The 13,915-nt window shown below is 42.9% G+C and overlaps 2 protein-coding genes across 2 annotated transcripts in view; both read left to right on the forward strand.

Annotated features, from left to right (window-relative positions):
- Positions 1–329: 329 nt before the first annotated feature.
- Positions 330–7,848, forward strand: pop5 (POP5 homolog, ribonuclease P/MRP subunit). Its single transcript, XM_084315741.1, has 5 exons — positions 330–404; positions 484–626; positions 5,920–6,072; positions 7,051–7,134; positions 7,357–7,848. Exons 1-5 carry the CDS (start codon positions 385–387, stop codon positions 7,491–7,493), a joined length of 537 nt encoding a protein of 178 aa, XP_084171867.1. The 5' UTR covers positions 330–384; the 3' UTR covers positions 7,494–7,848.
- A 1,346-nt stretch (positions 7,849–9,194) lies between these two features.
- The window catches only part of rnf10 (ring finger protein 10), a 55,837-nt gene continuing 51,116 nt past the window's right edge, over positions 9,195–13,915 (forward strand). Inside the window, exon 1 of the mRNA XM_084315502.1 lies at positions 9,195–9,755. Coding sequence (XP_084171628.1) covers positions 9,590–9,755 — 166 coding nt within the window. The 5' untranslated portion in view covers positions 9,195–9,589. The remainder of the gene's footprint in view (positions 9,756–13,915) is intronic.

Below are 13,915 nucleotides of genomic sequence, written 5' to 3' on the forward strand. Positions count from 1 at the left end.
ATGTAATTTCAAGATGGCGTAAAACGTGTATGGGGACGAGAAAGTTAAAAATTGTGATTGGCTAATAAACGCTGGTGGTTGTCATAGTTACTGTTGGGGCGCACTTGGGTTCACCCCCCCGATTTTAACCAGTTGGGCGGGTTTATTTGATTTAATTTCACCTTTAAACCTATTAATGGACATTTCGGAGACAATATTCATTTTTGCGTAACACTTACACATGGGATACAATATATTTGTATTGTATCTTCTTGTCGTTTGAACACAATTACATGTTGCTAACTTATGTTGACTTTATCAGCAGGTGGCGCTAATGTACGAAAGAAGGGCAAATAAGTATTTGTTGCCGGAAATACCCAGTGAAGAAGAGTGGACTAGGCAGCGATGGTGCGAGTGAAGTCTAGGTAAACGTGCCTCATTTGTATGTTTTATTATTAGCATATGTTAACAATTTGTTTCTGATGGTCACTCTTCTATTTTTAGATACTTGCTGTGCGAAGTTAACGTATCAGATCGAAACAGCCTGTTGCTGCTCAACGATAGAGCCATCCTCAATGCAGTCCGAGAAGCAGTGACTCGGACACACGGTGACTACGGAGCAGCGCAATGCAGCATTGGATTCTCAGGTAGCCATTATAGACACGACGACACACACACGCTGGTTTATTAAATGAAATGTAGTGCCATGTTTTAACTAGGACACCAGTGGTATGTGAGACCTCTGGAGACACAGTCTAGCAGCAGTAGCCAGTGTTTCCCACAGGATTTTATGAGACTGTGGTGGGTGAACCTCGGCCCCCTCTGGGGGAACTTTTTTTTTGGGTACATTTTAAAGTTAAATGCATCAATCTGGTGCACTTTGAGAGCAAAATAAAGAGGCTAGATCTATGATGAACTTTGTGCTCAAAACACAAAATCGACTAGACTAGTGCTTCCCAATCCTCTCCTCGAAGCACCCCAGCCGTTCAATGTATTTGTTAAATTCCACCACCAGTACACCTGATTCAACTTAACTAGCCCTTTATTAGTTGAATCAGGTGTGCTGGTGGTGGAATTGAACAACTACATGGAACGGCTGGGGTGTCTCGAGAGGTTTGGGAACCACTGGACTCACTAGACTAGAGCATACATTTGAGCCATCAAAGAAATGAAGCAAAAGTGGTTACCTACGGAAGCCCTAGTAAGAGGCCATACATTCATACATTTTATTTACTCCATTTTCCTGTGATAACGAGTTAATTTAATTTGTTTTCTCTTGATAACAGGATAATTTTCTCGAGATAACAAAGTCAGTTTTCTTGTGATAACAACTTGTTATCTCGAGATAACGAAGTCCGTTTTCTCGTGATAACGGATTAATTTATCTCGTTATCTCGAGGAAAACGAAGTCCCTTTTCTTGTGATAACGGATTAATTTATTTCAGGGGGGTACATGACATACAGGTATACACAGTACCACAGTAACTTGTGACATACAAGATATGCAAATATACAGTACTGTTAAACAGAGATCCTAACAGAAAATATACATACGATGGGGAGGAAACTGTACATTTGGAGGGGGTGGGAGGGGTTTGGACATACAGGGGCCCGTTTCGAGTTGCAGCCTCCCCTATAGTGCTCTTTGAGAGCTCACTTTGATTGTGCCGCCGGTAAAGCTGAAGCCTTTGCTAACCGTCTTCTTTGATGACGCACACTAATCTGTATATTATCTGTAACAGCAAGGCATAAAGCTATTTCAGCCTGTGTCAGGCCTTGATTGAAGAGATATGTGATGCAGTGATCAATATCCTCCTGCTCCTTGTACAGAGTGCATCATAGTCACGAAAGGGGCTACCTGCTCCTCTGACATTGCGACACTGAATGATGTTCTTCTTCTTCTTCTTCTTCTTCTTCTTCTTCTTCTTCTTCTTCTTCTTCTTCTTCTTCTTCTTCTTCTTCTTCTTCTTCGTGTGATTTCCGGCAGACTGGACACCTTTCGGCGTATTGCTGCCTAACTGTTCGAACTTCTCACAAATTCTCTTCTCCTTCTACTCTACCGCCATCTACTGGAATCCTTCCTCCCCCACATTGTCCAATGGCGTGCAGCTAACACTGCTTCCTCCTGACTGATTCCCCCTCTGTGATACATGCTTCGCCCCCGTTGCCTGACTCTGACCTACTCGCTCACTCACACCCCCCTTCTCTAACGCTACTTGATCAGCCACCCCCAGTAACTCCCATAACATCCTCCACTGTCAACCCCTTCATCCCCAAGTGTCCCACTGCTGCTAGAACTATCAACCTAGTCCTCTCTGTCCTACTGCTAACCGTCGCTGTCGTATTCACTACTCCTGCCACAAAGGCCACCATATCCAACTTCTCCCTAAACACCCTCTCTTTCTCCGCCTGAACTCCCTCTACCGACAGATGCCCTATCCTAAAACCCTGCCCCCTATCTTGCTTTCCCTGATCCTCCTGCACTATCCTTACTGCCAACTGCCCTTCTCTAAACCCCTGTCCCTTGTCTTGCTGTCCCTGTCCTACCTTCCTAGCTGCCTCCGCATATGAAATTCTACCTTCCCTTCGCACCTGCTGGACCATTACCTCTAGTTTCATCGCCTCACAACCCCAATACGCTACACTATGCTTCCCACCACAACTACAACACCTCGGCTCCACCCCCTGTTCACACTCCCCATACTTATGCTCCCCACTACATCTACCACATCTCTGTCCCTTCCTACACCACTTAGCTACATGTCCAAACTCCTGGCACCTGTAACACCTCAACGGATTCGGCACAAACTCCCTAACCCTATATGCTAAATACCCTAAAAATACCACTCTCGGACTAACCTCACCCTTAAACTGAACGACTATTGTCCCTGTCTCCTCCTTCTCTGCCCCTCTCTTCATCCTCTCTACACTCTTAACTTTCCCATTACGTTCATCACTCCTCAAATCCCCTAACAGCTGATCCATACTAACCTTAATTGGAATTCCACCAATTACCCCCTTGCACCCACCATCCCTTTTCTCCCCTACTATCCCTACTCCACAGACCTTCACTTTTCCAATGCTCTTCAATTCCCTTGCCCTCTCTACCTGCACTACACTTACACACCCTATAAACAAGTTCCCATCCCCCAACACCTTCCCGTACCTTACCTCACCTAACTGCGCTTTAATGAGCTTTGACAGCTGTTTCGGCTCTATATCCCTAACTCCGCCTTCTCCCTCAAATCGCACCACTACATTCAACCCTACAAAACCCTTTCCTCTACCCTCATCCTCTGACCCACTCAAGCTATCTCCCCTCTCTTTCTTCCTCTTACTCCCCTTCCCCTCACTTTCCCTACTCTTCTTCCCCACCTCTTTCCAGTCTTCTCCCCCACTCTCTTCCCCACTACACTCCATACTGGCCCCACCCGTCCCCTTCCCGTCGTCATGGCCATTCTCATCCCTACCGCTATCTTCCTCGCCCTTCTCACACCATTTACTTCCATCACGATCCTCCCAATACCCTGGATAGCCGTTCACAGGCCGGGGCCACCAATCGATAGGTTTCCGCTGTTTCTGACCTCTCACAGGCATAGCCACATCCTCCGCCTCCCACCACCGACTACTACCCCCACACATGTCTTCGCTGCACAGTTCCGACGGATGCAGACGCCGCCACTCGGCGCACCTCTCAAAATCCATCTTCCCACATGAACAAACCGCACTTCTGTCTCCCTCTCCAAACAACAGCCGCCCCTCACGAACACGCGGCATGGCCTGCCACTCCCTCTCTCGCACACTCCAGCGAGTTCAGCCACCTGCTGCATCCGATTACCGCTGATCACTGAATGATGTTTCCTGCAGTGATCTAATATATACTAGACTATCGTTTCGTTTTCTCGAGATCTCGAGAAAATTATCCTGTTATCACGGGAAAACAGAGTAAATAAAATGTATGTACGGCTTCTTGGGGCTTCCGTAGTTACCTGTGTTGAACTGGTTCATTTTTTAGAAAATAAAAAAAATATACTAGACTACTATTACGACTACTACCACTGCCAATACTACTGATACATCCCTATTGGCAAACTTTATATTTAGGCTGCGATTAAAACTTTTTGAATCTGAGAGTGCTGGTCCGGCTTCCTCCTGCTTTTTTCTATTTAATCTTCGGGATTTCAGCACCCAGTGTCAGATACTGAGAGCGCGGTCTATCTTGACTTCCAAACTTTATATTTAAAAAAAATAGTAAAAAGATTTTATTTTTATTTTTTAATTACATTTTTTTTCTGGTTCATTATACAACTGGCGGGAAACACTGGTAGCTAACGTGAGTGATTGGAGTAGCTAACTAGCTTGTTGTTGCATAGTTTCACATTACAAAGTTAGACGTAAGTTTGAGGATGACAAACACTCAGTTTAGTAAGCACAGGGATGTAGTGGAAGGTATCCCACCTAAACTCAGTTTACTCACATTTTTGTTTGTCAAATAGAATTTCAACCCACACAATAGACTAAAACAAAAAAATCTAAACAAAGTGCAATACGAAGTCGAGCACTTTTGCGTAGACTCCGTAGAGGTTGCTGTTTAACAGCATTGCAGATTATACCTTTTATATGTGCAATACTCTTATCATAACTGTCTTTTTTAATGATTTGTTGTGGACTAATGCATCTATAGGAGCCAAAGCACTCATAAGTTAAGCCTTATTTCTATTGGCTTAGTTGCCTACACTGTTAAAGTCTACATTTCAGAATACAATGGGGCTTAGCTGTATATTTAGGTTATTATATTTAGTGAGTGTTTATAATGTCTATTTTTATAACCTTACATTGAAACGGCATTAGGAATATTGATTGGATTTAGATAAAGTCATTGAACCGTTTTTATTTAGCTCAGAACTAACACATTGTCTACCATGAATTGTACCCATCCTTATGCCCAGTCTGCCAGTGCTGTAACCCTATAGAGATGTTTACCTTCTTTGCAGGGCTATAACTTTTTAAATATTATAGCTATATCGACATTACTATGGCCCATTCAACATCGGGTATCTATCGTTCCGGATGTGGGAACGTTATATTTTTTCATTCATACATTGTCGTGTTAGTACCGTCGAGAATATAAGTGTTTTTAAGGTTTTCTGCAGTAATTCCTAAAACGCGAGTTATAGGCCCTGACGCATATGATAGATTATCGATTGCCGTTTCTTTCCTATACACGCTATATTAAAAAATTCAAATGTATATGATCGGTATACATTATGCTTCATCATGCGTGAAGGAAAGGGGGGGGGGGGGTTGTTTATAATTCCTTGATCGTCAGTAACGGCTTTATTTAGTATGGGTTGATATGTTGATCAGATGGATTGCCGTGAAATGAATACACAATCGGGCTGAAAATAACGTTATATTCCTCTTACCGTTCGCTGATGAGACTGGAGGAAAAAGATTCAAATTATTTGACGTCGATCTGCTAGATCCATTTCCCGTTTGTATGACGCAATGAACGCCGAAATCATATTGATTATTGCGTTTTGAAAGTGATCCCATGCACTCGAGTGTGTATCTAGATCCACTTTACAATATATTACTGCCGGAGGAATTTCCTCAATGCACCGAGCGCCACTTCCGGTTTGGCTTGGAGTGTAACTCGCCCGACATCCACCAGGCGGCGGTATTGAGGCGTTGCAATATCAGACAGGGTCCAGCTGCAGTCCCGGAGGGAAACTGGATGAATTATGATTGCCATGGCGAAAAAATTAAATATTGATCCCAAAAACGTGTTTATTCGTTGTTGGAGCATGTGTTAAGAGCCGGCAAGTTGATTTTTACGTCTTGCGGGTGTGGAGGAATTTTGTCATGTCTCGAGTCGGCTGTGATTTTGGAGACTGGGAAAATACAGTTTTACCTATTTTATTGTAATTTTTTTCTCAGTGAAATATCTGAATGCCTATACTGGAATAGCATTCCTGCGCTGCCCAAAAAGCCGCTACAGACTCATCTGGTCTGCTTTGCCTTTCATTACCAATGTTGTAAATCGAGGAGGGCGTAAAGTCCCATGTTTCCTGAACTGTCTGCATGTGGGAGGTAAGAGACAACAATTCTATGTTCAGAATTTAATTTGAAATTGATTCATAGCATGGTATTTTCTAAGCATGCAAAGTGCAAGTAAAAAAAACAAAAAAAACACTGCAACCTGGAAACTTATATCCATGCTTTTATCTCATCTGGGCATGACTATTGAAATGTGTTATGCTCTGGCATCATTTGTAAATTTTTTTTTTTAATAAAATCTCTCCCTTGTGCAACAACTGAAACTATGATTATTCTTATTCAGCCTCACTTCATTAGCTCAGAATTATATTTAGAATTGATTTCAAGATTGTATTAAAAGTGATCATCAGTGCCCCTTGCCCTACATTTTGTGAGGTTTTCATCCTCTTTGTGTAGGATCATAGTCAGAGATCCTTGGGCAAGACCCCACTGATTGTTCGGAGGGCGGGGTTAAAGGGGGTCCCCAGCAAAATTAGGAAGAATAAAATGTCTGTATTATGTAATTTACTAGATGTTAACCCAATGTGAGAGAACTATTCTGATCATGTTCCACTCTCCTCTGTTATCCCCTCAACTACAGTATATCATTCTGAACTAAAATCACACGAAACAACTAAAATCCTGTCAGATGGGGGTCCCTGAGACTAAATCTTTTCAAATGGGGGTCCTAATGTGTATCAATGTGGGGGGTGCTTGGCACAAAAAGGTTGAGCACCACTGGTCTAGGCCAACAGGGCCCTTTGTTATCAGGCCTCTAAACATTTGGAACAACCTGCCAGAGAAGCTCAGTGTTTCCAAATCCATTCCGTCCACTCATTTAAATCATAGCTTAAGTCTTTCTTCTTCCTCTTCTTGTATTCTTATTATTGCTGACAACTTCTGATATGAATATAAGTCACATCACACTGGTACCAGTTCCTCCTGTGTGGACTGAGAGGATTCACAATGTTGAGTCTGGCTTCATATAATCCTGATCAATTAGTAATTTGCTGTAAACATCTTTTCCCATAGGAACAATCCGAACATGTCAGAAGTTTCTGGTCCGATACAATACCCAGCAGCTCCATAGATCGCTTACCAATTGTCAAAGTCAAGGTAAGTGATTAATCTATAACCACACTAATACTATATAATATAAGTATAACCAATACAGGCCTAGTTTGTAGGCTATCCAATTATTTACTTACTACTGTTTATCATGTTTTGCAAAAACATTTGTGATTGTTTAGGCCTGCTATATAAGATGTTAAAGAAAATGTCATTCAATGAAATTGCCTATCAATTTAATGGAAGTTTGATCCTTCCCTCCATTTGCAGCAGAGAAAATAGCCATTCGCAAAGCAATACTAAAATGCTCCCTGATAAAAGGAGACAGGGGAGCGTTTGAAGAGGAAACAGACAGCGAGGAAGAGGAAGGAGAAGATGGAGAAGGAGAAGATGATGACAATGAATGACTACATCATTTTGTTGTCAGCAGAAAAGGCACATATCTTGTCCTCATTCTGTTATAAATCTTATAACAGGCACATGATCCATTGCAGATCTTGAGTGTATTCACTATTGAAGAAAACTGAGTCTGTATTCTTTGTTTAGTCTCATAAGTTGTGTTTTTGAAAGTGGCTTACAAGACCTTCTATGTCTTTATTTTGTATGATGTACAACACTATTACTTTTGTTATATATTAAATGCCTATTTTTTTTAAGATGCCATAAGCAAGGTAATTGGTTACTTACAGAATATTAGTGTTGAACTCTGTATGGACCTGTCAGCCAGGGAGTACAGCTCCATGAATAAAAATAAAAATCGTATCGTATCGCACCTTATTTACCCTTGAAATATGTCTGTGCAATGCTCTCACAGTTACACACATTCACACCTAGGAGCTGACCAGGCCAGGGCAACCAATCATCTAATGTAGGCCACCCAGCAGCTTCATTACAGCAGTTGGGAGTAAGTGCCTTGCTCAATGGCACTTCCGTGGTATGAATGAATGAAAACTTTATTTAACAGATTGCAGAATGGGTACAATACAGTACGGCTAAATACACACAATTGTTAAGGGGATGCAGACCAGAGAAAGACGTTTGTCTTGTTTACATCAGGGTCCCCCATTTTCAATTAATAGACATTTATGACATACACAACATACATGACATACACAGGTATTTAGTACTGTTACATTTGTGACATATATGCAAATATACAGTACTGTTACCCATAGATCCTGACAGAGTATAATATACATATGATGGGGAGGGGACTGTACATTAGGAGGGGGTAGGTGTTTACTTATTTGCTTCCCTGCTGGTCCTGGAATTCAAGCCAGTGATATTTTCGTTAGAAGACCACTACACTTCCGCGTTACATTGAAATCGGGGAGGAGATAGCGGGGGGAGCAAATGAATGAATGTGGATGAGAGCCGTGATGTAAGTGGTTGCAGATACGGCTGTGGGGGTGCTAGAGACATGATCTAATAGACTTGTATCCGCCTGAATCTCCTGAACACGGCGCGACCCATTCCTAATCGATCAGAACTAAATCGGCAGAGAAAAAGTCCCTTTTCCAGCACCTATTCCCCATGCACATGCTTCGGTGGCCAGTGTCCTTTCAGCCGAACAGGATAATGAAAAAATGATCCCACTAAATGGCCAGACGCGTCTTATGGCGACATCTACAATTACCTCATTGAGTCTCCTAATGTTTATATTTAAGTGCAGTGGTCTGTAGCCACTCACACTGGCCACCGAAGCTCCCCATACCCCTCTGATGGAACAGTCCACATTCATTCGTGCGTCATCTCGCGTCGTCCAGACTCAGTGGGCAATCTGCGCATGTGCATGGGGAATAGGTGCTGGAAAAGGGACTTTTTCTCTGCCGATTTAGTTCTGATCGATTAGGAATGGGTCACGCCGTGTTCAGGAGACTGAGGCGCATAAACGTCTATTCGATCATGTCTCTAGCACCCCCACAGCCGTATCTGCAACCACTTACATCATGGCTCTCATCCACATTCATTCATATCATATGCTCCCGCCGCTATCTCCTCCCCGATTTCAGAATCCCGGAAGTGTTGCGGTGGTATAACCTTATAACTACATTTCCCACAACACCTAGCAGGGCGTCTTTATAAAGACTGTTTTGCACCCGCACAAGACGGGTCTCAGCTCAGGTTCCTGTCTGGCGAGTGGCGACCCGTCGCCATTAGTACAAGTCCGTCATAACGAAGGTTTTATTTTTTGACAAAACCTTACATTTTACCCGTTTTCCAGGGTTTGGAACGCGGTCAACGCCTTGTTGAGGCAGTGTATTTTCTAAAGCAAGAACAATCTAAAACTAGGGGTCTTGGCCCCGCGTACTAGGCGGCCGTTCACCCCTTCATACAACCTGCTTAACTTGAGACGCCGAAATTGTGTCTCTTATTTTTCTCGGTTTGTTTTGTTATCAATATGTCGCCGTGATGGAGTCTCCGTGTTTGACAGAAATGAATCTGGGCCTTCGTCGCCTAACCCGCACGTGCAACCCGCTAACATATTCAGTTTTCCCATTTGATGCTAGAGAGCTCGGGCGCTCTCTCCCCGGAGCACGGCCTCAACATCTCACACAGCAAGGAGACAACCATGGAGAAAAATACCAACAGCAGCAATACCAACAACAAGGTTCCACCCCGTTCGAGTTCTTCAGGCCCGGCACCTGGCGATTCTAAACCCAAAACTGGTGACTGTTTTATTATAGAAGTTGCTAGCTAACCATATAGCTAATTACCATAGCACGGTGGTTTCGCTTGACTGAGCACACTTGGCCTACTTGGGCCTAGCAGTAGCGCATGGTTTGTTTACTTGATGGTTGACGTAACGTTAGACGTCAAAGCATTCAGCACTTCACACAAGTTCGATCAATCAATTGTGTGTTCTGAAAAATGGCCTTTACTGATGTGCACTAAACTATACCCGTTGTTTTTAGTACATGGACATTAATGTAAAGTCAAACTAGCCCATTATTGTCAATGTAAGCTATGTTGAATGAATCTGATTAGACCACACTTTTCATTATTCTCCGGGTGAACTGCAACCATGTGTGGCTATGGACGGTTGACAACATAAACATTTTAAATGGACCCACGTTTATTCTCTGTTGCAATGTTTTCCAATGCGGTAACTGACGGGAAACAAACTTGCGTCCAAACTGTTCCCAGCAACATAATTCCAGTGAAACAGTCACATATTCATCATTGGGTCAGTATATTTCCAATTAGCACGTTTATCATCGTAATTATGTTCAGTATCCGTTTTAGAGACCTGCACTACAACCAGAACAAAAATGGGGACAGACATGCAACCAGAATTCCCCCAGCACAGTATATAAAACACTAGTAATGTTACTGCTAAACATTTAGCACCCAGCACCGTACAAATCTATAAAAGCCCCTTAGTGTAGTTCATTCATAATATTTATATAATATTCCACCTTATAAAGACTTCCCCCTCATTGTCAACGAAACCAATTAAATTGACTGACTTTGTTAGTTGATTAGTACGTTTTATGTATTTTTTCCTCCCCTTTGAATAAGTTATTTACTGAGAAATTATAAGCATATCTCTGGTAAAGTCTACATTTCAGAATACAATGGGGCATAGCTGTATATTTAGGTTATTGTATTATATGAATGTTTATGTTTATTTTTATAACCTTACATTGAAACGGCATTAGGAATATTGATTGGATTTAGATAAAGTCATTGAACCGTCTTATTAGTCATAGAACATTCTAGAACATTTGTGATGTCACAGTATGATGTCATAATAGAACATTCTAGAACATTTGTGATGTCACAGTATGATGTCATAATCAAACATTCTAGAACATTTGTGTATATATATATTCAACAATTCAAGAATTGTGGAGGGCAGTAATACGCCACGATGCGTCTACACTGCCGGAAATTCAAATAAGAAGAAGAAGAAGAAGAAGAGCTGATTCTGTAGAATCCTTTCCTCTACCCTCATCCTCTACAGAAGGGTTGAATATAGTGGTGCGATTTGAGGGCGGAGTGGGGAAAATAAGGATGTTCGAGTTGTCCAAACTCAAACATGAGCAATTAGGTGAGGTAAAGTTTGCAAACGTTTTGGGAGATGGGAATCTGATTGTAGGTAAGTGTAGAGCAGGTGGAGAAAGCTAGGAAAATGAGGAGCATCAGTGGAGTTAGTATATGTAAAGTATTAAGAGTAGGGGAGAAGAGGGAGGGGGGGTGTAGGGGGGTGATAGCTGGGATACCGGTCGAGGTTAGCATAGAGCAGCTGGTGGGAGATTTAAAGAGTAACATACGGAATGGGAAAGTTAAAAGTGCAGAAAGGATGAAGAGAGGAGCAGATGAGACGGAGACAGTGGTGATTCAGTTTGACGATGAGTCAAGTCAAGAGATTTATTTGTCACGGCATACAAGTATACAATGAAATGCGGGTGGTCTTGCCCGCAACGATGTGCAAATAACATATAACAGAATCAACATTGTGCAATAAACAATAAGCAATAAACAAGTAACATGTTAGGGCATATCGGTATATGTACATAAGTTATTTACAGAGCATGGAGGACATACTAGGTCCTTTGGTAGTGTCTTCCTGTACATGTTAATTTATACAATCTCCGGTTATACTATACTATTTCTAAGGGCCCGCGTCCACTTGGCGCATATTTCTAGCTGAAACATGCTGGGAGTGCGCCGGCAGCGCTGGCATGAAGCGCATCTTGTAGATGACAGAAAGAAATCTACAGCCATGCCGCGGTTTTGCACATATTATAGCATATTTGAATAACTTTATTGTATATTAATTATATATATAGTTATTGCCTGACACCACTTTTTGCCCTTTGCTTTTTATTAGCTTTTTAGTAGTGTATTCGTGTAGTTATTATTATTAGTGTATTTGTGTTGTCGCGAATCTCAATGGTCTGTGGGAGACAGCCAGACAGGCAGGCAGCTCCGGTGTCAGGTTACAAACAGAGTGGTAGATATCAATGGCTGTGATTGGTTGTCTGAAAATGAGCCCAGCGCATCGCTCTGAAAGTTGAGAAAGTTTCAACTTTCGGCCGCACAAAAAAGCTGAAAAAAGAAGCAGACGGCAGCGCACTTCCTAGAGGCGGCCGCATGCGCTCCCTCCCCATTGGAATACATTGAAAACAGATGCGTGCGGTCAGAAATATGCGCCAAGTGGACGCGGGCCCTAAAGTGACCTTTCCTTAGTGGCCGTAAGTGTGGGCGTGTGCAGCATGAGTGTGTGCTTGCTCATGTTAAAGTGGCTGCTAGTGTGTGAGCATGTACAGTGTGTGTGTGTTGTGTGTGTGCTTGTGTGTGGAGAGTTCAGTGTTCAGGGCTCTGATGGCCTGGGGGAAGAAGCTGAGCCGAAGTCTCTCTGTCCTAGCAGCTGGTGTTCGCAGGCGTCTGCCTGACCTGAGCAGCATGAACAGGCTGTTGTTGGGGTGGTGTGGGTCTTTCATTATTCTGCAGGCTCTGGATTTGCACCTCTTGTTGTATAGAACCTGCAGGGGTGGTAGTGCAATACCCGTGGTACGCTCGGCTGTGCGCACCACTCTCTGTAGGGCCTTCTTGTCCTGTGCCGTGCTGTTTCCATACCAGGCAGTGATGTTTCCAGTCAAGATGCTCTCTACAGCTCCGGAGTAGAAGGACTGGAGTATCTTCCCAGATACTCTGAACTTCCTTAACTGTCTCAGGTGGTAGAGGCGTTGCTTCGCCTTTTTTACGACTGAGTCTATGTGTGTTGTCCATGTCAGATCCTCTGCGATATGGACCCCCAGGTACTTAAAGCTGCTCACCCTGTCCACGGTAGCCCCGTTAATCCTCAGTGGTGTGTGTGTCTCCTGCTGTCCTCTCCTATAATCCACGATCAGCTCCTTGGTTTTACCAATGTTCAGGAGCAGGCTGTTGTCCTGGCACCAGCGTTCTTCCAGTACCTCAACCTCCTCCTGGTAGGCCTTCTCGTCGTTGTCCGAGATCAGCCCCACCACCACTGTGTCGTCCGCAAACTTCACTATGGAGTTGGAGCTGAACTTGGCCAAACAGTCATGTGTGTATAGTGAGTAGGGATGCCCCGATCACGTTTTTTGCCACCGATACCGATCACCGATCGTCGTGAGCCATATCGGCCGATACCGATCCGATACCGATTGTTTTTGATTAAAAAGAAATTAAAAATAATTTTATATAAATTTTTCTTTTTTTTATAAAGTTTTTTTTTTTTTTTTATAAAATATATATATTATATAATTAGACTTGTACTTGTATTATCTGCGAGACATCGCCACCACGCAACAAGTCAAAATGCTCACTATCTGCAAACAGCTCCACTGTCTGTGTGTACTCTAGTAGCCTCCAGCTACTAGAAAAAAAGGATTCTCCGGCGCTGCAGCGGGACCCCATTGGTAACGTTAAGTGCTTTGGTCATTTCACATTCAGCAAGCCCTCAGCTCGAATACGCATTAAATCAATGTTATAAGACATTGATATCAAGAGCTATCTGTAGCTACTGCTAGCCGGCTAGATGACGTTAAGACAGAACTTTAGTTCAATGGGACATTTCGTTTTGAACAGTAAACGAACGTCAGCTAACGCAAGCTAACTGAGGTATGAACATGAACTACTAGACTTTCTGGATCATTTGTTGATATCAGGAGCTATCGGTAGCTAGCCGGCTAAATACCGTTAGACAATGCCTACTAAACGTGAATAGTTGACTGGGTAATTTTGTTTAAACAGTAACGATAGCTAGGTAGCTAACGTTAGCGCAGGGCGAATGCAGTGCACTGCACTACAGACTCGAGCAGAGGAGCCGCACCTCTTTGTTTACAAACTCTACACG

Source organism: Notolepis coatsorum, assembly GCF_963971535.1.
Source record: "Notolepis coatsorum genome assembly, chromosome: 1".
In the NCBI taxonomy this organism is placed as follows: Eukaryota; Metazoa; Chordata; class Actinopteri; order Aulopiformes; family Paralepididae; genus Notolepis; species Notolepis coatsorum.